The 25888-nt window shown below is 57.3% G+C and overlaps 2 protein-coding genes across 7 annotated transcripts; one reads left to right on the top strand and one right to left on the bottom strand.

Annotated features, from left to right (window-relative positions):
* Window positions 1-946: 946 nt before the first annotated feature.
* MAFK (MAF bZIP transcription factor K) lies at window positions 947-13809 on the bottom strand. 3 transcript variants are annotated; one of them, XM_085238124.1, is made up of 3 exons: window positions 13614-13809; window positions 7012-7091; window positions 947-5703 (listed from the first exon to the last, which is right to left on the bottom strand). In XM_085238124.1, exons 1-3 carry the CDS (start codon window positions 13804-13806, stop codon window positions 5269-5271), a joined length of 708 nt encoding a protein of 235 aa, XP_085094250.1. In that variant the 5' UTR covers window positions 13807-13809; the 3' UTR covers window positions 947-5268. The 3 variants fall into 3 exon arrangements, with proteins under 3 accessions (XP_085094250.1, XP_003210611.1, XP_010717948.1); XM_003210563.5 differs by lacking the exon at window positions 13614-13809 and adding an exon at window positions 8642-8817; XM_010719646.4 differs by lacking the exon at window positions 13614-13809 and adding an exon at window positions 7887-8043.
* On the top strand, window positions 12400-25680 carry LOC100547897 (lysosomal alpha-glucosidase-like). 4 transcript variants are annotated; one of them, XM_085238121.1, is made up of 20 exons: window positions 12400-12553; window positions 16981-17530; window positions 17721-17866; window positions 18783-18948; window positions 19286-19382; window positions 20204-20323; window positions 20516-20634; window positions 20703-20834; window positions 21600-21710; window positions 22422-22535; window positions 22806-22890; window positions 23187-23304; window positions 23467-23600; window positions 23746-23897; window positions 24092-24240; window positions 24334-24475; window positions 24658-24756; window positions 24906-25070; window positions 25139-25285; window positions 25458-25680. In XM_085238121.1, exons 2-20 carry the CDS (start codon window positions 16991-16993, stop codon window positions 25518-25520), a joined length of 2799 nt encoding a protein of 932 aa, XP_085094247.1. In that variant the 5' UTR covers window positions 12400-12553; window positions 16981-16990; the 3' UTR covers window positions 25521-25680. The 4 variants fall into 4 exon arrangements, with proteins under 4 accessions (XP_085094247.1, XP_010717953.2, XP_085094248.1 ...); XM_010719651.4 differs by lacking the exon at window positions 12400-12553 and adding an exon at window positions 15809-15959; XM_085238122.1 differs by lacking the exon at window positions 12400-12553 and adding an exon at window positions 15946-15963.
* Window positions 25681-25888: the final 208 nt, after the last annotated feature.

The raw sequence follows: 25888 nt of genomic DNA, 5'->3' as shown, positions 1-25888 counted from the left end.
ACCAAAAGTGTCCTTGGCAAAACGTGTCCTCCAGCACGGTGCTGCTCCATCCCTGGGATGGGCACGACATCCCACCTCCCTCTGCCATCACCAGCTCCTCGCTGTCCTCTCCATGGGCAGGATCTGAAGCAGGGGACGGTGACCTTCACAAGCTTGCTTCTCACAGCACATCACATGCAATCCCCCGGCTCGCCCTGCATCCCCACTCCATGCCCAGGAGCTGGGTGAGGAGGCAGCCAGCCCCACCTGTAGCACCCAGTGACCACCGCACATCACCAGTCCCACGGCTCATCCATACTCTGCCCTACTTCTGTCATTGGACACATCCATGCGACACGCTGCCTTGGCCCAGCGCAGAGCACGTTTCCCCCTTTAGCTGCCCCTAGAAACAAGGGCTGCCCATGGTAGGGGATCGAAGCCCAGGTGCCTCCCAGCTCTCCCATTGCCTTAAAGCTTGGCTGAACCGATAGGGAAAAAGAGAACGATGAAATATCGATCGAAGGAGTTAAAGCTGTTTATTCACCAGCAGTTGCACAGGAAGCACCGAGGGATATTTCATAACTCCACGGCGAGGGGAGCGGCTCCCTCCAGCACCGTGACCTGTTTCACAGCACAAGGTCTCCAAGCCAAGTCCCACGGGGCGCTCCCAGCACCGCCACCGCCGCAGCTCCCACGTGCTCTGGGCACAGAGCACAAACACACACCAGGAAGCACGATAAGCGTGAGCCCTGTGGGAGCAGCAGCTCGGACCAGAGCACGGCCCAAACAAATGGGAACAGCAGCACAGGGGGGCTGGGAGGCGGTCGAACTCAGCCATTTGCTGGAGCATCCACACAGCCTGCATCCCGAAACCACCGCAGCCAGCTGCTCAAGGTGATGAGCAAGGGAAACGCCCCTGAAAAATCAATGTGAGCTCCAAAACGCTGACCATACACCAGGGCAAGTCTGAAACCAGAAAATGCTTTATTGGAAAGGTACAAAAAAACCAGTCACTGCAGCTAAATTTACAGCAATAAATTACGTTGTGGCTGTCAAGAGAAAGTAATGGACACATACACAGGGCTACTCGCCTTACAAACAGGAATCCACATTGCTTGGTATATCAATAATTTATTTTATAATAAAAAAGCAGCACAAAAATAAATATTGAAATGAAATTACTGAGTAACCACAGAGGATAGAATGAGCTGGTGATAAAAAAAAAACAAAACAAACAAAAAAAAAAACAACTTAAAACAGAAGACTTCTATCATTAAAAAAATGAAAGCAAGTATCCACCATCTACGGAAACACCCCAGCAGACTGAAATACAGACGAAGGAAAACAAATCCACGTTACAAAAGTTTTTCGTTTTTTTGCTTTTGTTTTTTTTTTTTTTCCTTTTTTGTTTGTTTCTTTGTTTTAAATAAAAACAATCATGACAACAAAGTTTAAATGATTTGAGAGAGGAAGAAATAAAATAAAATAAATGCCACTTTCTCCTCCTCCCCGGGTCCGAGCCGTGCCGCAGCCCAGCCCCGCTGTGCTGTCAGCCGGGGCACCGCGGTCTCCTCCGTCAGATGGCAGAGCCGGGCGAGAGCTGAGATGCTGACTTGCTGTGGGGGGGTCTGAAGGTGCCCTGGAGGGAAAGGTTTCCCCCACTGCCACTGGAGAGCTCAGCAAAGACACCTAAGAGACCAAGGATGTCCCTCCCGGCGCTGCCCCAAGGTACCCGGGTGGATGCGTCGGGCTGTTTCCAGCATCCCAAGGTACCCGCATCGTGCTGCAGAGGGGGAAGAAAGGCCTGGGGAGAGGATCCCAGCGCTCGGCCTCAGTGCCCCTGCACCTCGGGGAACAAGGAGGGGCAGAGAAGGGAGCCCAGCATCCGAAATACGGCAGCGAATTGAGGCGGCAGGGAGCGCCCGGTGACCCCGCAGCAGCAGCCGGCTCCCCGCGCCACGCTCACCCTGGGTGTCAGGCTTGCAAGGGCAGGACGGAGAGAAACAAAACAGAATAACAACAACAACAAAAATAACAAACGGAAACAAACCAAACCCCAGAGGAATGCAATGCGACAACCCCAAGCTGGAGGGCCCTCCGGGGCGGAGGGTGGAGGAGTTGGGTCTCCATGGTGGTCAACAGCTTTCGGGTCATTCCTCCCTCCACGTTACCTTGCAATTCTGATCCCTCTGTGGAAGTTTAGCCAGGACATTTCATTCCCCTCCAGGTCACCACCCAGGGAGGGAGCCCTGGACCGGCGATTTCTTTTAATAAAGATTTACAGTATCAAACTTGGAAAAAAAATTATCTTTTTTTTTTTCTTTTTTTACGAAAAATCTGTACGATAAAATGTATATAATTATATATTTATATATATATTTCTCTCTCTTTAAATATTTCCACGTGGTCCTTATGGATATCCAATATGGATTACCTACCATGGCTATGGTATCAACAGCTTTAACAACACCCAGGCCTCTTGTTCTTAATCGAGTGACCAGAGATTGAAGTGCCTACCAGCACCAAACTAGCAATCACTTGGACAAGCCTTTGGCACCCTTCCAAGAACTGGAAAAAAATAAAAGAAATACTTGGCCACAAGGGAAGTGCCACATAAAGATATGTTTCTCAACAGCAAGAAGACCCCACGGAACAAAGTTCAACCTCCATCCCCCTCCGTGCCGCTGGTCTGATTTCCCCTGGCAGGGGCCAAGGGCAGCCCGAGGGTGTTCCTATCTAGCCAGGAATGTTATGGAGCTCCGGAGCTGTTCTAAAGACTGGAAGCATTTGGGCATTTACGAGTCAACTGGCCTTTTTTTTTTTTTCGTTAAAGTTTTCATTTAAAGCCCCAACAGTGCCAGGAGTCTCCATTTTGCCTGTTTTCGGAGGCACCTGTAAGGTCTGGGAAAGTTTCCAATGTTTGTGAGCTGGAGAACACGAGAGGACCAGGAAATGACAGTAACATTTTTCTCTTCCTCAGCTTCTGCTGTGGGAGTCAATAACTGGTACTGATACACAGGACATCAATCTGCCTGTTAGGAGATAGGGAGGGAGTGGAGGAGAAATGAGGTAACGCTAAGTGTCATCCAAACTCTACGCGTTGGAAAATCACTTGAAGGAAACTCCCTGCTCCCCTCCGGCACACGCGGCTCTGGCAGGGATAAGAAGCCTTCAGGAGGAGGCTCACCTGCCCCTTCCCAGCTCTGTAAGGTCATGAGCATAGGTGTCGAGGACTGAACGAGAACCGAGGCTGAGGCTCCTCTTTTCATTAACCTATTTCACAAAGAACCCTCTTGGGGAATCCAGAGACTCCAATGACAAGGTGGAAGAAAAAAAAAAAGAAAAAGCAAGCTAACTTCTTCCAAAGGCAAAGAGGCCTTCACTGGAAGTCTACAAACGTACTGCCCCCAAACAACAAATCACACAGGGCGGTGGATGCCAGCACACTGTCTCCTTTGCAACAGCGGCACTCGATTAGTTCTTTCAGTCCAAAACACTGGCGAACTCCCCGCCATCTCTGGCTTCTATTCCAGAGCCCAAGTCCTCTAAGCTCTGCTCCTCACCTCATCCATCAGCAGTCTCATTCTCTTCTCACCTGCACGACAACAGGCATCGTCCATCCCACAAGTCTCTGCCCTGCAAAACTCACAGGCCCTTTTTCTTTCCTACTTCAAACAGAAGATTAAAAATAAAACACAACAGAACACACAAACACCAACATAGCTATTTTTTTTACAGTGACCTGGACACATTCATCTTTTCAGCGCTGCTGTGTGACAGCAGAATTCCTCCTCTTGGCTTCCCACTTCCTGCCCATCGCCGGGCCAGAAATCCCTCTCCCAAACCACTGCTCAGAGCCACACGCACGACTTCTCGGTCCCAACTCTTCCATTCCCTACGCACACGGATTTCCATCCTGCCCTCTGTGCTTCTCCTGGGGCAGTTCACACATTCCCAAGAGGAATCTTCAAGTTTCGGGCTCACATCCACACAGGTTGTCTGAATACTGCAGAAAGGACTCATGCAGCTCCCAGCCAACCTCCCCATGGCCCTTCCCTGGTCAAGCAGAGCCCAGTGAGCCCAGCCCTGCAGCCGGGATGCTCCTTGCTCACCTACCAACGCTTCCACCAAGGAGGAGGCTCTAACTCCTCCTATCTGTGCTATGGCCCTTTAGTTACACTTCAGTGCTTCAAAAACATCTTTCCCAAACCTTCTGCACAAACCCTTTCCCATAGTGCTGATCCCAGCAGAACAGCCCCTCTGCCTTGCAGTCAGTTCTGCTTCCACCTGGTAATACTTCCAGCGTTTTTCTTCCTCGTCTGCCCTTCTCCTCCCCACACACTGCTCTTCACAGCATCTACCGTGCCTCCTTCCCTTAAGCTTCAGGGAATCCAGAAAAAATAAAATAAAATAAGCCGCTATTTCAAGACTGTGGATCATTTGGAAGAAATACACTGCATAAATATACCCAATTCACAGGACACCTTAGGGAAGGAGCTATTGGGAAACATGGGCTTGGAATAAAGGAGGCTGCAATGTAGTTTTTCACAGGCCACACAGGTAGTGAGGCGTATTAAAATATGTAAAATATATATTTTTCCATATTTTAACAGCATGGATTGAAAACAAAAGGTTATTCCTATTGGGTGTGGTCAGACCCAAGCATTAATCTCCGTCATCCTCCCACTCCCATCCACTCGCAGCAGGATGAAATTCAAACCAAAATGCCTGTTTCCCTGCCCTCGGAACAGCAGATGGAAGTGGGGAGGAAAGGGGAGACCCTTCTGACAAGGAGTAGGATGCCACTAAAGGAAACTCTTTTCCATACATTCATCTCACACGATGATTTCTACGGTCCATCTGTTTCCTGGCTCTTGAGCATCATTCACGAAGGCTCTGGAGGCTCCTCAGGTATCTTCTCCCGGCTGGAACGCCACCCACGGCTGCGAGGGGCTCAAGGAGGCAGGGACAAGAAAGTAGATCTTGCAACTTGTACTGCAGACAGAGCTCAAATCCTGGACACGAGGGGTTGATGGAGCCACCGAGTCCAGAGAGAAGCAGCCAGTTAAGTTCCCTTTGTAGGTATTTTTTCTTTTCTATTTTCTTCCTTACTTACTTAATTTATTTAATTCTTTTTTTTTTCTTTTTTTTTTTCTTTTTTTTTTTTTTGCACTTTTGGAAGAGAGTTGTTAAGATGCCAATTCTTGACGTGACCAAGAACTCCGGAACAATGCATAAGAGCCTCCTCCCCCCCCCTCTGAAAGGCTGCTAGTTCCCCCACCGAGGGCACTAGGACGCTGCTGAGAACGGCACGGAACTGGATGAGATTTCGGCTGATTTCACGATGGTGATGACACTGGTGGTGGCAACTTTGGTCGGGGTGATAGGCCCTCGCGCCACAGTACGAGCAAAGGTCTGGAGTGCTTCGTACTTGGAGCGCAAGGCGTCCAGCTCCAGCTTCATGCTGCTGTTTTCTCTGGCCAGCTTCTCCACCTCTTGCTGCAGCTCAACCCGCTGCCTCTCCAGCTCCTCTTTCTGAGTCACACGCTTGATGCGGCAGCTGGCGGCGTAGCCCCGGTTCTTCAGCGTGCGCCTCCGCTGCTTCAGACGGATGACCTCCTCTTTGGTGAGACCCCGCAGGTGCTGGTTCAGCTCCCGTACGGACATTGACACGAGTTCATCATCGCTCAGCACTGGGGCATTCTCTCCCGACTCCTCCTTTACCTGCAAACACCAACGGCACAGGGGTAGTGGCGGCCCTGCAGGAGAGGCCGATGGGGATAGCGGAGGCTTTCCCTCAGCACCCTACTGGAAATGCCCCCGAAGCACTTCACAGAGCTCGTGCTCCGCTCAGACACTGCCACGCTGGGGTGACACGTGGCAGAGATGCAAGCACTGCTCCCATCTGGGTTCGGGTCGCCCTCTCAAGTCAAGGACAGCAGTGAGCCTTATAGGAGCACAGAATCACAGAATGGCCTGGGTTGAAAATGACCACAATGATCACCCAGTTTCACCCCCCTGCTGTGTGCAGGTCGCCAACCAGCAGACCGGGCTGCCCAGAGCCACATCCAGCCTGGCCTTGAATGCCTCCAGGGATGGGGCATCCACAGCCTCCTTGGGCAACCTGTTCCAGTGCTTTACCACCCTCTGAGTGAAACTTACTTTGAACTGAACAGTGAGATTTTTAAGGAAACAAAAGGACATGGAAGTCTTTTGCGTTCCTTTTTCAGGAATTCACACCGAACCCTAAAGGGGACACCTTTTATCAGCACCGTGATGGGACACCAATGCAGTAGTCTCACAAGCAGAATAGCCTCTTGTGTGCAGATTTCATTCCACATTTAGTGGCTTTTCATTGAACACTGCTCATCTGAGTGTTGAACAGAACCAAGCCTGCTTGGCTTCACTTGGTCTGACTTGGTTGTCCTGACTCTGAAGGCACATAAGAGAAATACCAAGGGCTCGTGCTTTTCTCTGAAGCATATTTGCTACCACAGCTGTTTTCAGAACCTTTTAGACACTATTATTCTGTCTCTTCACAGACTGTAGGTACCTGGAAGGAAGAGCCAGGACACAAGAAAAACTACAGCAGAGCACGAACAATGCACGTGTGGTCCACAATACAGCAGCTATACCCAAAGCATTTACTGTCTGCTGGATCTGTGAGAAAACAGGTGGGAGCTTCCTCTCCTCAGTGCGTCTTCGCACTGAGAGCAGAAGTGCTGCACTGTCAGGCCTGGAGCACTGCTTTCAGGATGCTGCCAGCAGCCAGAGGTCTCTGGGGCAGCAGATGGGACGATCTGGCCCTACGCTCTTGCACAGAACTCAGACTTCTAAGCACAACCAATATTCTTCTACCTATCTCCCTAAGAACTTCTCTGCAGATAATATGAAATTATACTAGTGCCCATTTGTGGGAGCCTCCCAGAAGAAAAAAAGAAGAGGCATGCTGTCCGACAGTCGCAGCATGGAGCACGGCTCTGCGGCAGCCTGCCCCAACAGCCAGCATCCCCAGCACGGCCTCTCCCCTACCTTTAATGCCTTGTTCGGTTTGGGATTAGTCGTCATAACCTGAGCACAGTCTTCTGGACAAAACCGCTCAGAAATTGCAACTGGAAAACACAAAACAAGATTTTTGAGTTAGACAAATCTCAGACGTGAAGGTAGGTTAACAGAACAGCAGTCCAGGACCCCAACTCCAAAACCCCGCCAAAGGAAATAAAACCACACAAGGAAGGATTCAGAGATCAGTCCACCCGTATAGGTGTAAGAAGGAAAAACCTGTACGGATAATCACGTTGCTGCTTAATGCTCAAGCCCTTCTATTTTGTTTTTAAGCACACTGAGAACAGGGCAGGGAGGGAAGGACGTGGCTCACGCCGCAGCCGTGCAGGCAGCCATGCACTGCCCAGGCCCCACTGGCTCACCTCCCTCCAGAGGCATCCAGACACTCCGGACGCCCTATTAGGGACTGATTGAAGAGTTAACTCCGCTCATAAAAGGCACCGAAAAGCCACAAGACAACAACTCCATTCTCATTTCGATGCTTATTAACCCAGCTTGACACTGAATCAGCAAGACAGAAATAAGCTGCCTGGTTTGTCACCTGCTCCCAGCACCGTCCCCACCCAGCGCTCCCAGAAAACCCAAACACCAGAAACAAAAGCCCCCCGTGATGACAAAGCACGGCAGCAGCTCTGCTCTCCCGCCGCCTGACGATGCTCACAGCCCAGCAGCCTGATGCTGTCTGGCGAGGCGGGCGCGTGTCCACCGACAGCATCCTCCGCCAAGACGCTGCCCTTCACGCTCACCTTAGCCGAGGACAACACCCAGCCGCAGCTCAGCGACGTCCCCCCCTAAAACCATCACCCCACGGCGCGGCGGCACAGCAGGTACCGGGTACCTACCCCGGGAGGGGCGGGCTCAGCCGTTCCACCATCACCGCCTCCGCCCGTCTCTCCCAGCCGGGAGGGCTCCACGCCGCGCCGGTCCGCCCCGACGCGCGGCTCCGAGGGCTGCGCAGCCGGCGGCACCGCGTCTGTCTGCCGGAGTCCTCTCCTTCTCTCCCCCCCTCTCCCCACCCCTACCCAGCCGGGCCCAAACCCTCCCCATTTTCACGTCTGCGTCGTGTCACACATCCTAATCATTCATGAAAAATCCAGCCAAAGCATCCCAAGCATGATTCCCGTCTGATAGTTGCCATGGTGACCTTGGGAAAGTAGCCAACCCCGAGACAGTCGTCATGGCAACAGAGAAGCCCAAAAGCAATAATGACTTCAGGTCATGTCTGTGCAAAGACATCACCAAGTCGGCGGAGAGTAAACAAACTCATTCATAGCTGCGAACGGGGGGCGGAGGGAGCGGGGTGCCAAGGTGGGCAGTGAGGCTGCAGGACGCCACCCCGGCTGTCGGGGCGTGCATTTCGGTTCCTCCTCTCTTTTTCAGCACCAGACAGCCCAGTGTCACACATCTGCCAGAGGGCCAAGGACAGCCACGCTCCCCAGCCCTGCTCTGTGATGAATGGAGCTCGGAGCAACCAGCACACAGCACCTCCCCGAGCCCCGCTCCGCTCTCCTCCCCGCACGCGGCTCCAGCAGCCCCTGCTATGGCACCAATCCCCGCAGGCCCCACAGACCCCTCCATCGCCTGGCACCTCACTGACCTGCACCAGGCTTTGCCTTCAGACCTCAGCGCTGCCCTCCGCCCGTCCTCCTCCTCCTCATCGCTTCCCCTCCGCCGCCCACCCCTATGTCCAGGCAGACACGGAGGAGGAAGGAAAAGCTCGGACGGCCGAGGGGAGCCGAGCGCTGCCAGTGCGTAAAGGAAGCGGCCGGCAGCCCCCTCCCTGCACGCCGCGCAGGCACTTGGTGCCATAGTTATGCAGTGAGTCACCAGCTGTTTACAGAGCACAGCTCGCATTCCCACAGCATCAGGAACTCTTCCTCCCCTCGGTATCCCCCCCCCCTCCCTTCGCCGCCCCCCGGCCCTACAAGGATGGGGTGCGCGGTGCGGCCGGAAAAGGCAGGGTGAAGTGGGGCGGCTGCACAGAAAGGCTTTGATCTGCACCCAGCGGGGCTTCAAAGCACCGACGGAAAAACTGAATGGGGCGTGAGGCGATGGAGAGATGCAGCGCACCGTGGAACAGAAGTGGGCAGAGGTGGGAGCCCCGTGCTGGGGCGGCCATTCTGCCACCTGTCACCCCGTGACATCAGAGCAGCGCTGCAGAGCGAGGCCTCGTCCTGCACCTCGTCCTGCACCTCGTCCTGCACGGCACTACGGACAGACCCGTCACAGTGCTGTGTCGTGTGCCAGAGCTGCTGCTGGCACCGGGGCTGGAAGGCGGGTGGGCACGGTGGGAATGGCTCTCTTTAAACATGTATGGGAGGTGTGCCACCTGTGGCTGGTGGAGCTGCTGGTGTGCTCCTGACACCACATCACCTCGGGCGAGCCACGGAACCAGGGGATGTACCAAGCTGTAGGAACCCACATGGATGACTGAGCCCAAGTCCCAGCTCCACGCAGGGCCTCTCAAACCCAACCCCAAACCCAACTCCTACGGCTGATAGCAGTGTCCCAGAGCTCCCTCAGCTCCGGCAGCTCAGGTTGTGCCCACCGCCCTTCCCTGATCCCCAGCTGCTCCTCCCCTGGCAGCTCTGCACCACTCCCTCAGGTCCTGGCACTGAACCACGTCTCTGCACTGACCAAACCCTGCCCATAGGTACCACCTGCATTGTTCAGCTCCCAGAGTTATGCGGCAAATCCCCCCATAGACACCAGGTGGTGTCCCCCAACCACGCTGCTTCGGGGTCTGCTGGGACACCACCTGCAATTTGATTACTACAACCCTTTTAGTCTTTACCCTATTGCTGCTCATCTTTCCTTAATTGCATTTGCTGCATCACGTCTCAAAGTAGGAGCTCAGCTTTTTGGAGCAAGGACTGCATTACATCTTTACCCTGTAAGCAGCGTGACACACTTAGGACACTACATAAATAAAGCAGTGAGTAGTAATACACCAACGGTACGTGCAAAGGCTTCGGATCCACAGCCAGTGTTTTGACTGTGGGTTACATAAAGAGCCCTTGTAATTCTGCAATAAAGTTATCCATCAGCAGCCCTGCCAACGCCCTCGCCCTCTCTCAGACTCCTGTGCCATTGGCAGCATCCCCCAGAAATGAGGCACCCCAACGTCTTGATGCTGAGGATCTCAGCTCGGAGCACCTCATGATTGCAGTGCTCTGAAGGGGAAGGCAGCAGAAAGCCGAGGCAGAGCAGAGCTCTCCATGTGAGGTTCGCAATTAAGGCGAAAGGAAACATGCCAGAGTGCAACTTCAGACTTTCCACGCTACGGGGCTCTCACAGCGCGTTACGCACTGAGGGATTACCATAAAGTCAATGCCGACACCCAACGACTGAGGATGAACTCCAGTTTTAAAGCTCTTTCTACGCCGCACGAAAAGCCTGGCCAGAACACGAGGGCCTGGCAGGCAGCCCTGCTGGTGTTTAGCTTCCATCCTGAGACAAGCACAGCAAACTGAAAACACGCAGCCCTCACCTTCAGCTGGGCCAGCAACAACTTCCAGAGGGCAGAAAAACAGCGAAGTGCTCAAGCAGCAGCAGCAGGGATCTCCGCCATCGAACCTCAGCACAGAGCTGAGTTATGTGGGAATTCTCCTCTCATTCCCAAACGCAGGGACCGAATTCCTAGGCAGCTGCTCCAGCAAGTCACCCAAATATCAGGTTTACCCGAGTTATCCTCAGCTCCAGCTGCGTTTACTGAGGGCACCTCCAGAGACAACAGGCGAAGGCAACTTCAGTTCCCATCTCCGCACCTCCGTGGCACCATGCGGATCAGTGTGTCACACAGCCCCATCCCTCAGCCTTCAACCCTTCCCCACTCTGACAGCCTTCATGCACCCCATAGGGCAGACTGATGCTTGTCATTCATTTGTAAGGAGAGAGGGGAGGGCTGCGCTCCGGGTGTGAATCAGACAGCAGGAGCATATGCAAGGCAATATATTTGACATGAACAGAGAGAAGACACACGGAGGGGTGAGTCACTGTTTACTGTTCTAGAGGAGCTCCGCACAGCCCTCGCCCAGCTGGCCAGCTTTCCATTTCCCTTATGGATCGGAACCAGCATCCAGCAGCAGATGGAAACGAACCTTCAGAGCAAAGGCGAGAGCTGCCAGAACACGGCGCTATGAGGCGCTCTCTGGGGAAGCCTGGACGGAGATCAGACAGTCCTTGGTGGTTGGGTAAACAGCCTCGTCAGATGCTGCAGAGCCTGCGGTCAGCGAGCAGAGCACCAGAAGGGCACAGCACATTGCACCACATCACAACTGGGACCTCGGGGAGGAGGTGGCCGGAGGGGACAGGTATGCAACAGACAGAGCTGGTGTTCACCAACCACAGGATGCAGCACTTTTTCCATCATACAGGGGGCAGCGGTAGAGCTACACCGGAGTCACATCTCAGCATCGCTAGCACAGGCAAGCTGAGCCTGCAAGCAGCAGCCAGCTCACCCATACACAGAGCAATGAAGGACAGGTCAGTGTCCCCATACCATGGCCAGTCAGCAGGTCCAACTCCTTCACCTGCTGCACAGCAGTGTGGCATTCAGGTCCTGCAGCAGCACAGAGCAGGGATTTGCTACGCCTGCTATCCCACTGCTTGGGAGCTCAGCAGCAGCGGGACGGCTCCCGCCTCTCCCCCAGCCCTCATGTTTATGGCCGTGGAGCTGCATGGCTTTGCGCTTGCTTCATGCTTGGAAGGCTCTCTGCTCGGGTTTGAAGATAGCCTGAAACAATAGCTCAGACAGAAGTGGAAACTGCCGGCTCATCTCGACAGGGTGCTGAGCTGGAGACTTCCTGAGAATTGAAAGCGCTCGCGCCGCTCGAGCACTTCACAGCTGGATGTTTACAGCACGGCCAGCTCAGCCCACAGCCCCCGAGTGCTGCCGGGCCAGAGCTCCCAGCTGTCCCCTCCTGCTGCCCAAACACAGCGAGAGCCTCACGCTGCCCACTCTCACACCGCCCGGTTTCACAGCGCATTCCATGCCATTAATCACTTCCCAACACACGGGGCATATTGTGCTGCTCTGAGCTTTCCCTTTCGGAAGGCACATGCACGGCACCAACCCAACTGCGAGTTGCAACAGATTGCAGAAGGAGCACGGGAATGGGATGAAACACAGCAAAGCGGAATGAGGGGAGAGCAAAAAGCTGACAGTTGGCCACCTGGCTCAGAAACACCTCCGAAGAGGGGCATGAGCTTGCACCAGCATAGGTACAGACACGTAGCATGCCAAGATGAGCCGCCAGCTATGGAGAGCCGCCGTGCCCCATCCTCGTGGTGATTGCGACGACAATTAATTAGAGCCCAGCACCCCGTCAGGTGCAGGCAGAGTTAACTCTGCTGCCTGCCGGCCCTGCGCAGCGCCATTGGGCAGCAGCAGCGTCCATCACAGCGAGGAAGTGACTGCGTGGGGAAGGAGCTGTGCTGTGCAGTGCTGGGGGACGCGGAAGGAGAGGGAAAAACACCGACACGCAGCGCTGCGAGCGGACACTGCCAGGTAATGAATGCTGCAGAGTGCCGGGGTGCATCGATGGCATTGAAGGCAGCAATGGCACAGAGCTGCCCTCCAGCACATCCCTCCCGACGGTTGTGCCCGTTCCCAGCCCTGCTCGGGCTGCCGGCTGCGCTCAAAAGGCAGGGGCAGGTGACAGCAATATAGAGGCCCTGTAGCTTTCTGTGACAGCGCTGCCCAACGGGCCCGTTCCCAATTCGGGACCTGGTGGCCTGCTTTTGGTGGAGCTCTGGGACAGCCCCGCGAGAGAGGAGCGGGAGGAGGGCGGCACTCCTGCAGCTCTGCTCTCGGTTCCCCTCCCCGGCGGCCCCACGCTGCTCTCCGGCTCTCATCCTCCCCATCTCCACGAAGAGCTCAGAATGGGTTTTCCCCCAGCCCCGTTTCTGAGCAATGACAACACATCATCATCGTCATTATTATCACCATCATAACAAAACCCCCAGCCGTCCCGCGCAACGGCGGGTCACACGCGGAGGACGCTGCGGGTCACGGATCCCCGCACAGCCCCGCACGGCTCCCCGCAGCGCTGCGCGTGGCCGTGGGCCGAGGGCCGGCTCGCGCTCCCAGCCTCCAGGCGCGGCACTGCGCGGTATTTCCAACCGCCCGCCGTCACCACAACAGGTTGAGTCCGCTCTATTTTAAGCGGCGTTAGTGGATCAAACCGCGACACCGAGCGCGTGCTCCGCGGCCCCGACTCGCGGTAACTTTCTTTCGGCGGAGGGGAGCGGGGAGGACCCGCACCTCCCCCCGCCACGTGCCGCCGGGCCCGGTGCCGCGCGGCCCGCGCGGGGCGGCGGCCCCACGTGCCGGCGCGGTGGTGACTCAGCACTTTCCGCTCAGTCTCCGCGGGCGCGACCCCGCCCGGACGGCACCGAACGGGCACGGCGGGGCCGCGCCGCGCCGGTTCCCCCCTCCCCAGCCTCGCAACACCTTCATACCCACCCCCCCCCCCTCCTCCCCGATCGCGAGTGGCGGCGGAGGCAGAGCCGCGCGGCCCCCCCACCCCCGGCCCCACCCCGCCGCCGCGCCCGCGCCCGGTGCTCACCTGCGTGCCGGCGGGAGCGCGCGCGCGCCCGGGGCGGGGGGGGCGGCGGCGTGCGGCGGGGGGCGGCGGCGGGGGCGCTGCTGGGGCTCGCTGCCTCCCTGCGCGCCAGTCCCGCGGACAACAACAAGCGCGGGGCGGCCCCCTCCCCCCCGCCGCGCCGCCGACCAACCAGCGCCCCCGCCGCTTCCGGCATGGCGCGTCACCGCGCGCGTCACCCCCGGCCCGCCCCGCCTCGCTCCGCCCCGGGCGCTCCGCCCGCTCCGTCGCGTCACCGCCGGCCCCGCCCACGCGGTTCATTCATGGATGGGGAAGAGGAGGGGTGACGTCACGAGGCCACGCCCCCTCGCTCGCTGCCGCGCTGCGTAGCGCCGCGCCCCGCGCGTCGGGCGGTCGGGCGGCGAGCGCGGGACTGCGGGGTCTGCGCGAGGCGGCAGCGATGCCTTCGGGGCGGCTCCTGGCCGGGCTCTGTTCACAGTGAGCCTGAGCCGCACCGCTCCGCACCGGTCCTCTCTGGGGAGCTGCCGTGTCCGCAGCACCGTCCCGCTGGCGTTTCAAATCGCCGTAACGTCCAACAGAAAGAAAAATGGCCCAAAGATCAGAGAATCGGAGTGTCGTTAGGGTTGAGAAAGACCTCGAAGATCACCAAGCCTGACCGCAACCCGTCCCCACCGTGGGCACCAAACCGCGTCCCTCAGTGCCACGCTTTACAGCACCTCCAGGACCATCGGCCCCACGGCTCCCTGTGCAGCAGTGCTATTGCGTCACCGCTCCTTCTGAGAAGAAACTTCCCCTAAGATCCAACCTGACCCTCCCATATGCAATGTGAGGTCAACACAGGTGGCTGAGCAAATCCGACAACCTCCATCGAAACTGGACTCCCATTGCGTTTATGAGCAGGGCTATTTACGGCTGCATTGCGAAGCCGGCGCTGGCTCTTTGCAGTTTGTGCTTTCCAGCCTCAGGGCCAAACCTCCTCAAATAGCCACAGCTGAGGGCCACTGTCAGACTTTGCGTAAGGTTTCACCTTTCGCCTCTCCGTTTGCACAACGTGGGGAGCCCCACATAGGGCACAGCAGGAGAGAGTGGGGCAAAGTGGGCCGTTGGAAACCCCCCATGCTGGGAGCAAGCTAACAAAGTTGGTTAAAGCTTCAGGCAGTGGCACGGAGCTGCAGTACTGCTGGCTTCACCTCTCCCGTGTTTGCAGACTCTGGTTAAAATCTGGCCCTCTGTCTGAGTCGTGCTGGGCTCAGGGTTCAAGGGCAGTTCCGAGCCAGCCCTGTGCTCCATGCTGAGCTCTGGATGTGTTTTGTATCCTCATCTCCCTTTCCGGCTCACAGAGCCCAACAAAGGACAGGAGACCCGTGGCCACCAGTGTCCCCAGTGCGGCTACCCACCCTGCTGTGCTCTGCAGGTGGTGGTGGGGCCACAGAAGTCCTGGTTGCATCCAGGGCTTCTTCCTCAGCTGGTGGCTGTGTCTTTCGTGTGGTCTCACCCGCTGCGGTGACCCAAAGTGGGACGTTCTCCCCTGGCTTTGCAAGGATGGGATTGAACATACTGTGTATGGCTTGGGAAGGGAGTTGCTGAAATTCAGCTTCTGGGTGAATTGGCCATTCACAACAGATCTGGATTTTTGTTTTCATTCCCGGAGAAAGCAGCTTTGCTCCAAAGGTCTGTTGTCCTTTGCTGGTGACCTTTAGACTGCAATGGCCTTCAACAGCAAACAACGAGTGGCTCTGATTCCCTGAGAGTGCAAACCTGGCTGGGAGCATGCACACACACACACTCCTTAACCAGGAGAGTGTGAGCACATGGCAGAAAGTGCACTTGGTGAAAAATAAGGGAACAAAAGGGGCCTTGCTCCGGGGATGTGGGGAGCTGTGGGGCAGCCCTCCTGCTGTGTGCTCAGAACTACTCAGGCACCATGGAGTGCTCAGCTCAGGCATCTCTTCCACCCTCTGTTTGGGCTGAAACGCTCTGATCCTGAAAAGGGGAGGGTGGAAATGTGAATGTGCAGGGTGTTGAGACCCAATGTATACATAGGAAAATTGAAAACAAATCATTCATCTCCTGTATTCTCCACCACGGGGCTTTGGAACAGCATTGAGCGTGGATCTATCGATACATACAGACGCATTAAAAATGCGCAGCAAAGCAAACCAGACGAGAGAGCAGCTGAGAAGTCAGCTGAGAGGCGCGTTAGCAGGCGCTGCTATTAGGGAGGAGCGGTAGGCGCTGGGCAATTGCTCGGAGTTTTACGGCGGAGCAGGCAGGGCTGCGGTGCTGGGAGCCCCGAGCCCGTGCCGCCCGCACCGCCGCCCGCAGCCACAGTATCGAGAGGAGACACGTGTATGTAAGCGCCTGCGTTGTGCCCCCCGTGCTGGGCTGGGGGCCCCGCATCCGTCCTTGCACTTTTTGGCAGGGCTGGCTCTGTGCCCTCCGCCCAAAAGGCCATCGCTGCGTCGGGGTGGCCTGGCATGAGGGTGCGTGGCCGGGCAGGCGGCGAGCCGAGGCGGTCGGGATCGATGTGCCGAGGCGGCCGGGTCTGCATGCAGGGTGTGAGGGACCCGCTGCGTCCCGTCCCCACCAGCGGCCCCACGGCACGGGATGGTGCTGAGCGGGGTGCTGAGCGGGGTGAGCCGTTTTGGGCCAGGGGAGGGCCGAGGGGGATAAAATCCGCCCTGCGGCGAGAGGCACCGCGCCGAGCTGGTGCAGATTCGGGGAGCGAGGTCTGGGCTGGAGGTGGGGAGGAGAAAGTTGCGTCCTTGTTTATAGCTGTGGGATTGCGCCCTGCAGGCAGCAGGAGCGGGGGCTCTGCTTCGCTTGCAGTCTGGAAGACGTTCGCCTGAGAAGTTTCTAAAATCATATGTTATCAGTGGGAGGCAAACACTGACGGCATATTCCCTGCTGTCCTCCCTAGGCTCCCCAGGCTGAAAGGTCTGACTCAGGGCTTTGGGCACAAGCAGAAGATGCACAGAACAGAGGATGCTCCACACCTCACGCTCCCAGCACTGTGACTGCCCCAGTGGGTGGGTGGGGGCTCGCTTTTGCTTGCCATCTTCTGGAAATGTCACAACCCATACATTCAGACCGGGCAACACTCTTTGCAGGAACACTGCACCGCCCACAGCATGTGGCATTCGGTCTGCTGGTCCTTGGGGCTGCAGCAGAGCCTCATGGCTTCTTCTGTGCTGTAGTGGGGCTGGGCATGGGCAGCTCCAGGCAAAGCCATCCTCAGTGCCATAAGTTTGCAGAGCACATCTCAACCAGTGCAGTAAAGCTCTGCATCAGGCACAGGGAAGCCTTGCATGAACTTCCCCTGGCCACTTCCCATAACCATGCATTCTTCATCTCTCTCCCCTCGCTCCAGCCCCAGGACAATGAGGTCGTACCAGAAGCTGAGGACGGCGGTGCCACAGCTGGTATTGAGCCAGGAGGAGGAGGAGGAGGAGGAGAATGCGACCACCCCGACACCTGCTGGCCGCAGCAAGCTGGCCCCATGGTGGGTGGGCAGCGGGCTGCTGATCACCGCCGTGCTGCTGAGCACCATCACCGTCTGGGTGCTGCGACAAGTATCCAGGGGCTGGCATGGCCCTGCACCACCTTCCCAGTGCCACCTGGTCCCTGAGAGCCACCGCTATGACTGCTACCCTGAGAGGAGCGTGGTGGTGACCCAGGAGCTGTGCGAGAGCCGGGGGTGCTGCTTCATCGAGACCCTCCCTGCAGTGGGGGGCAAGCAGGGGGTGCCCTGGTGCTTCTACCCACCCAACTTCCCCAGCTACGTGGTGCAGAGCCTCAACCAGACAGCGCTGGGCATGACGGGGCTGCTGGTGCGCAGGGAGAAGGCCTATTACCCCAAGGACATCCAGGTGCTGAGGATGGACGTGGAGTTCCAGACGAACACACGGCTGCGCATCAAGGTGAGCATGCCTCCAGCTCTCTTCCAGAGCTCTGCACTCTGTCCCACATCTGTAGGTGACGTCCCCTGCTCAGAGAGAGGCTGGCAGCTGCTTTGCTCCTGGCATGAACACGTGTGTCCTCAGTGAGCATCTCCAGCCCTTTGTCCTCCTGTTTTGCTGGTATTCATAGTGTCCTTTCTCCCCTTTGCAGATAACCGATGCAGCCAAGCCCCGGTATGAGGTGCCCCTGGAAGTTCCCCGAGTGATGAAGAGAGCAGAAAACCCCATCTACAGCCTGGAATTCTCCCAGGACCCCTTTGGGGTGCTGCTGCGGCGCCAAGGGACAGGGACAGTGCTGTAAGAGCCCACTTTCTCTATGTGTCCTTCCCTCAGTGGGATTCAGTGTGCCTCCCTGAGGGCTTTCCTGAGGGAAAAACACACCTACGCATCTCAATCCATTAGTTACCATTGCTTTCATCCTTGCTGCAAACCCTGGTGCTCACATGGGGACACAGCAGCACGTGGCTTTCTGGCCATGCAGGACTGGGTGGGGTCAGCACATATTCCCAAACCACCGTGGTACCCCAAATCCCCACCGGTGTCATGGAGCAGCTCCAAACTGTGTCTTGAGTGAGGCACAGCCCTGGGATGCGGGTCCCCAGTGTGTCACCAGGGATGGACCTGGTGGCTTGAGGAAAGGATCAGCAAAGGGCCGCAGCTCTGCCTGCTTGGCCTTGCTTTTGGGTTTCTCCAGAGAGCTGTCTGTGGTGTGGGAACTCCCCAGCAAGAGCTGGGTTCAAGCTTTTGGGGAAAGAAACACCAGTGGATTCACTGTGCTGCCCCGGTCCCCTCCATGGCTTTGCCCGTGCTGAGCCACGGGGAGCTGCAGTGCTCAGCATAGGGCAGGATGTCCCAGCACTCCCCCAGATCCTGTCCTGTCCTCCTCCCTCCCATTTTGGGCCCCGTGGTCTATCCTTTCCTCAGGAGCTGCTTATCAGCAAGGGCAGGCAGAGAACTCCCCGGCTGCATCGCCTCGGTGGTTAATTGTAACTGAAGTGGAAACTGCTGGTGTCAAATGAATGGCTGTGCCGGGTTGGGCTGGCTGGGGTCAGTATGTGCCACCACCCAGACCCCAGTCTGCCCTAACAGGACTGGAAATGGGATGGGATGCACTGCTTTGCTGCTGTCGAGATGCTTCTAGAGGGAAGGGCACGTCACTGTGAGGGGATTACCATCCCCTGGTGACCTTCTCTCCTGCTGTGTCACCTGGCAGGCTCAACACCACCGTGGCTCCCCTGATCTTCGCCGATCAGTTCCTGCAGATCTCCACCACGCTGCCCTCCAGGTTCCTGTACGGGTTGGGGGAGCACCGCAGCACGCTGCTGCACAGCCTCGACTGGAACACCCTCACCCTCTGGGCCCGTGATGTGGCCCCTACGGTACCCCTGGGGCAGGGAGTGGTCACGGGGAGGATTTCAGTGCAATTGCAAAACATGCGTCCTGATGGCCCTGAGCACTTTCTGGTCCATGCAGCAGGTTGTGGTGTGGCTGCCCTGGGCACAGCTTAGCAGTGTCCAAGGGAGAAGCAGCTCCTGTGGCTGCCAGCTCCAAAACTGTCCTCACATCCCTTCTATGCCCTCCATGGGGTGATGGATGCTTGGCTGGGTGGTGGCAACTGATGTGACTTGGGAACATTGGTTAGCCCGACTCTCATGGCTCTGAGCTGAGCAGCTCTGCCCGGGAGCTGCTCTCTCATCAGGCAACCCCTGCTTGCAGGAATCCTTCAACCTGTACGGCGCTCACCCCTTCTACCTGCTGATGGAGGAGGGCGGCGATGCCCACGGGGTTTTCCTCCTCAACAGCAATGCCATGGGTAGGTGTGTGGCGTTGGTTCGGGATCTTGGGGCAAGAGGAAGCCATAAAAGGGAAAAGATGTGGTCCGATGGCTCCGTTATTGAGCTGAGCCATCTGTTTCCTGGCTGAAGCGAGGCTCTTTAGCAACTGCTGAGCAGTTTAACCACACGCCCAGCTGCTGAATTGCTGTCGGAAAAGCGAGTCCTTCACATGCAGCTCTGTGCCCATTTCCCATCTGCCCAAAGCAGCCTTGCCCTGAGGCTGTCAGGGTGTGCGATTCCTGCCCAGACAGGGATGCTGCCCGTGCTGTCCCCAGCTGTCCCCAGCTGTGCCACCTGTGCCCTGCAGCACCCTCCTGCTGGTAGCCCCACAGGGTCCTGCTTTGCCAGGATGGCTCTGGCTGTCACCCGTCGTTCCTCCCCCCCCAGTAGCCATCTGGGGCCGTGCTGCTCAGAGCAGGGCTCCAGCTGTGCTCAGCTTCAATGCGGCTTTGCTTCCCAGTGTGAGCGTGGAGCAGAGCACAGGGAAATGCATCACCCAGCTGAGGTCTGAGGGCTCAGCCATGTGAAAAACCTGGGATCGCCCTGACTCCTGTGCACTGGAGGAAGGCATGCGTTTGTTTTTTAAGTGGGGGCCAACAGAGGGTACAGCTTTCAACTTGAAAAGCGTGTTCATAGAGAGCTTTCTCCATGTATGAACCAGTGATCTGCCCAGCCTGTGATGGTGTAAGCCCCAGACACCCACAGGGATTTCTCCCTTCCTGCACCGTGGTGGTGCTGCCCGGCCCCATGCTGGGATGCTCCCCAGGTCTCATTGTGCTTTTCTCCCCACTGTGCAAAGAGGTGGCCCTGCAGCCTGCCCCGGGCCTGACTTGGAGGACCATTGGAGGTGTGCTGGACTTCTACATCTTCCTGGGGCCTGACCCCAACATGGTCATCCAGCAGTACCAGGAGGTGATAGGTAAGCACACACACCATTAAGTGCTCTTCCCTTTGTCTCTGTGCCTGCATCACCCCACCCCCTCCCCATCCCTGTCCCTCCAGGAACACCATGTGATCACCCCATACTCCATCTCCCCTTTTCCCTTCTTCTTCCACCCCCTTCCTCTCCCGTCCCCTTGCCGTGCTGACATTGCTTTTGGACACACTGCAGGTTTCCCAGCCATGCCGCCGCTCTGGGCGCTCGGCTTCCACCTCTGCCGCTGGGGCTACGGCTCCAGCAATGAGACCTGGCAGACTGCAAGGGCCATGAGGAACTTCCAGATCCCACAGGTACCCCAAGGAAGGAGGGAGGGATGGGGGCTGTGTGCTGCTGCCTGCTCTGAGCCCATTCCCCGCAGGATGCGCAATGGAATGACATTGATTACATGGATGGGTACCGGGACTTCACCTTCGATCCCCAGAGATTTGCCTCTCTCCCCTCACTGGTGGAAGATCTCCACAAGCACGGGCAGCGCTACGTGATGATCTTGGTACTTGCCTCACTCATGCTCAGGGCTGTCACTCTCCAGAGCTGGGCTTGGTGGCTGCAAGGCAGGGACTGGGGGCAGCTCATGGCCCCCTCCGGTGCCTGGTTGGTGTTAGCCAGCTCCAGGACTTGATTTTTGTCAGCGTGCAATCTGCCTTTGGAAATCCCCTGTAAGGGGGAGGCAGGGAGTGCTGAGATATGGGCCAGGTTATTGCACTATGCTCCCATCTGCTGCGGGGGCACAGGGAGGTGGGCTCCTCGTCCTCATGCGCAGAGGGACCGTGACAGCGTCTGGGTTCAACTCGTGGGTGCTCGACACAGGAATCCCCGCTTCCCCACCAGTGCTGAGCTCTCATGACCCTGCGGTGATGTCCCACTGCCAGGAAATGGGATGTGGTACTGCTCGTTGTGGGCAGCAAGGGCTGGGGCTCCTGGGGTGCAAACGGACCCTGGGAGGGGATGTTGAGTTGCCCTGGACAGATTGAAGTCCCCTCCGTAGCCCAAACCATGACCTGATGCTTCTTGCGTAAGCTCACGATTTCTTATATTTATCCCCCCCACCCCAAAACCCCGTAACGGGTCCTCGGGACTTGCAGAAGTGACATTTTAGAAAATGAGCCTGGAAGTGTTGAAGCAAGTTTCTGTTCCTCTTGGTTGAAACAGTCGCCATGTGTGGGCTTTGGCTGACCCTGCCTTGACTGTGCTCTCTGAATCACGTTGGCATTGCAGGGGAAGGGGCCGAGAGGTACTGACTCTGCTCCATCCCCAGGACCCTGGCATCAGCAGCACCAGCCCACGTGGCTCCTACTGGCCTTTTGATGAAGGCTTGAGACGGGGTTTGTTCCTAAACACCACCCAGGGGCAGCCGCTGATTGGGCAGGTGAGGAGCTGGGGGAAATCCTGGGGGCTTTGCAGGAGTCGGGCTGGGATTTGTTCCCTCCTGCTGGAGGAGAAGGCAGGTGGCTGATTGCCAGGGCCCGGTCCTGCTCTCGGTTTTCCACATTTCACTTTGTGGCATCTCCACCCGCCTCCAGAGCCAGCTCCTGGCCCGGCAGAGGCACCAGGGCAAGTCATATGAGTGCAGCGGGGTTGGTGGTTCTGCCTGAGGCCGATCATCTGATCCTCTCCCTTCCTGTTTTTGAGGTGGGAAGAGGTTGCCTGTGATGCTCAAGCGCCTCCAGTCTGCTCCAGACCCGCAGCCAGTTTTTTACCCACTCACAGCCACTTGCTCCTCCTGGTTCTCCCTCTCCTGCTGAAACTTTTAACAGTCTCAAACAAAGGGGAAAAATGACCCAACTCTATAATGACTCCAACACTATAATTCCTGGAGTGAGGTGAAACACAGAGAAATCACAGCTCTTCCCCATCGCTGGCACGTGCAGACAGATGCTGTTCTCCAGCTCACCCTGAGATGCTCAGGGGGGATGCTGCACACACAGCATCCAGCCCTTGAAGCAGTCAGCCTGGATTTTACCATTGGCTTTATTGCCTGTTGTAGCCCAGGGTCCCTCAGCACGCTCACAGCCTCAGGGTATCCCCTTCCCCTGAGCGTTCTGCCCTGCTGAACCACTGCTCTGTGGCTTCCCTGCAGGTCTGGCCCGGCTACACTGCCTTCCCCGACTTCTCCAACACAGACACACACCAGTGGTGGCTGGAGAACCTGCAGCGCTTCCACACCCATGTGCCCTTCGATGGCCTCTGGATCGTAAGTGCTCCCTGCTGGCTGGTGCCATCTCCCTGCTCCTGGAGCAACAGCCATTGCCCGAGTGCTGCTTTTCTGGCTTCACCGCGTTTTGGCAGGACACCATTCTGCATATGTGACCGTCTGTGTGTGCTGGGCCAAGGGGCTCAATGGTTCTGGTGGTGTGGGAGGAAGCCTGGAGCCTGTGGGTTCCAGCACAGCCCTCTTGTGCCACCCTTAGACATCACTGATCCCTAACAGCTCCCCCTTCACACTGCTCTGTGGTTTTCGTAGGACATGAACGAGCCATCCAACTTCATGGATGGGTCTGAAGAGGGCTGCCCGCCCGGAGAGCTCGACAGCCCCCCGTACACGCCGGGTAAGGAGGGCGGTGAGATGCAGGCTGCGCTGGTAGGTACCACGTGCTCTCATGATGCTGAAAACTGAGTGCTGTGGAGGAAAACCATTCTTCCAAAACATCACATCTCTGTTCCGCACCCTGAACGTGCCCATCCCTGCTTTCGTGTGCCAGTCTCCATACCTGAGCATTGCACGCTTGTGGCTGTACTGGGGCGCGGGATGGGAGTTGCTGTGGGAGCTCAGTTTGCAGCGTGGCTAGCTCTGTGCCCCTCACTCTCTCCACCGAATGCCAATGGTGGCTGTCCCTCCCGGCAGCTGTGCTGGGCAATTCCCTGTCCGCCAAGACGGTGTGTGCCTCAGCGAAGCAGAACGCCTCGGTGCACTACAACCTGCACAACCTCTACGGGCTGAAGGAAGCCGAAGCGACGGCGAGGTACCTGAGCACCCTGGGGATAGGATGGGTGAAACCGTGCTGCTCAGGGATGTCAGCGTAGGAAAAGAAGTGGGGTTTGAGTGCCTGAGACATTTAGGGGGTAAGGAGGCTCCTCAGGGCAGCTCTCACCTCCTGCTCCTCAGTCTCCCCATTGCCTTCCAGCGCCTTGATCCAGATCCGAGGAAAGCGTCCCTTTGTTATCTCCCGCTCCACCTTCCCCAGCCAGGGCCGGTACTCGGGACACTGGCTGGGTGACAACCGGAGCCAATGGAAGGACATGTATTACTCCATCCCAGGTGGGTGGTACGGTCTCACAGCTCTGTCCTTCCTAAGAAAGCACCCCAGCCCTGCTGGGATTTCCTTTCATCCTGCATTTGGGAGGTGGTAGAGACCGTAAAACTCCCCGTACTCTGCTGAGCATCTCTGCCCACCTGTCTGCAGGGATTCTGAGCTTCAGCCTGTTTGGGATCCCTCTGGTGGGGGCCGACATCTGCGGCTTCTCCGGAAGCACCTCGGAGGAGCTGTGCACCCGCTGGATGCAGCTCGGGGCTTTCTACCCCTTCTCCCGCAACCACAACACCCAGAACGAGAAGGTCTTGGGCAGGATGGGGGATATGGGATGCAGGATGTGGGATTTGGGATGTTGGATACAGTATGCTGGATTTAGAGTATGAGATGCGGGATGTAGAAGGTAGAATGCAGGGGGATGCAGGCACATTCGCCCCATGGGGATGGAGATTTGGGTGAGGATGAGGCATTTGCTGACTCTCATTTGTGTATCCTCCAGGCCCAGGACCCCACAGCTTTCAGCCCCTCGGCGAGGACAGCCATGAAGGACGTACTGCTCACCCGCTACTCCCTCTTGCCCTTCCTCTACACACTTTTCCACCGTGCCCACCTGCAAGGGGAAACCGTCGCCCGACCTTTGTTCTTTGAGTAAGAGTGCCCTGATGGGAGCTGGTGAGGTGCTGGCTGTGGTTGGGTGGTGAAGGAGCAGCTGATGGCAGCTTTGTCTCCATCCCACTGCAGGTTCCCCTGGGATGTGGCCACGTATGGGTTGGACAGGCAGTTCCTGTGGGGCCAGAGCTTGCTGGTGACGCCAGTGCTGGAGCCTGGAGCAGACTCAGTGTTGGGCTATTTCCCCCAAGGCGTGTGGTACGACTTCTACACGGTGAGGAGCACCATGGCACTCACGTTCAGGTTTTGGATGATTTGGACGAGGCTCTCAGGGGATGCCAAAGTGTTGGAGCATCACCAGCTGTGGGGCTTGCTACCTGAGGAGCTGCTCCCTGGCCCCATGCCTGAACCCATCACTATGTCCCTGACCGTCCTTTGTCCTCTGCTCCCTTCCAGGGCTCCTCTGTGAACAGCAGTGGGGAGATGTTGAAGCTGTCAGCCCCTCTGGACCACCTCAACCTCCATCTCCGGGAGGGTTCCATCCTGCCCACACAGGTGAGCTCTCTGCTGCCACCTCCTTGGGCTGGGGACAGTCTCAGAGGAGTCCCCTGCTCCACGATGTGTCCCTCCTCAGTCCTCAGCATGTCATAGCCTTCCCTGCCCCATACCGGGCACACGGTCTCACAGCTTCCTTTGAAATCCAGAAACCCAGCACCACCAGCAACGCCACCCGAGGGAACCCGCTGCGACTCATTGTGGCCCTGTCCCCACGTGCCACTGCCTGGGGGGACCTCTTCTGGGATGACGGCGAGAGCCTGGACACCTTCGAGCAGGGCAACTACTCCTACCTGGTGTTCAATGCCACAGAGGTGGGACATGGTGGGGAGGGCAGGGGGGTGTCCAGGACACCTCGTGCTCACACCGTCCCCTCCTGCAGAACATCTTCACCTCCAACGTCCTCCATGCCAGTTCAGAGGCCGCCTATGTCACCGTTGATGCAGTGAGCTTCTATGGAGTGCAGGAGCCGCCCAGCAAGGTCCTCCTAGATGGGCAGGAGAAGCCCTTCTCCTACCTGGACAACCAGGTATGGCTTTGTGTTGGCGTGCTCTGTCCTGGGGGTGCCCATGCCTCCTCTCCCAGCCCTCATTGGTGGGGGGCAGGAGGGCGAGGATGGAGCTCTTGTGCTGTGTGGAGGGTTGAGGTCATTGTATAAGAGCTGGAGGAGCTCAGCCATGCTGTCCCCTCATGTTCTGCAGGTCCTCACCGTCAGCGGCCTCGGCCTCGGGCTCAGCCAGGGCTTCTCCCTGCAGTGGCTGTGAGCTGGGGGGAGCACGGGGCTGCCCTGCCTTGCCATGACCTCCTGTGCACCTTCCTGCTCCAGCCCTCCAGGCCAGGATGGTAACACAGCGTCAGGGATTGTCATCTGTCATCACCCGCTGCTGCAGATGGGGGCAGGGGATGTGGGGATGGGGTGGGGCTCCATGCTGTGTCGTCAGTGTGGAGTCAGGGGTGTGCGCCACGGTCCCATCTGCAATAAAGGCACGCGAAGAGTTTGGTGTCTGGTTGTCCTTCTGTCTTCACACATCTCACAATTCTCCCCCATGCTCCCCGATCCCTTACGTTCCCCAATTCGCCCTTATGTCCCACAATTCCCCTTTATTCTCCACCGTGTCCCCCTGTTCCCCAA

Source organism: Meleagris gallopavo, chromosome 16 (genome assembly GCF_905368555.1).
Source record: "Meleagris gallopavo chromosome 16, MGAL_WU_HG_1.1, whole genome shotgun sequence".
In the NCBI taxonomy this organism is placed as follows: Eukaryota; Metazoa; Chordata; class Aves; order Galliformes; family Phasianidae; genus Meleagris; species Meleagris gallopavo.
Note: the sequence above shows the minus strand (reverse complement) of the source record. Positions and strands in the feature narration are given on the sequence as shown.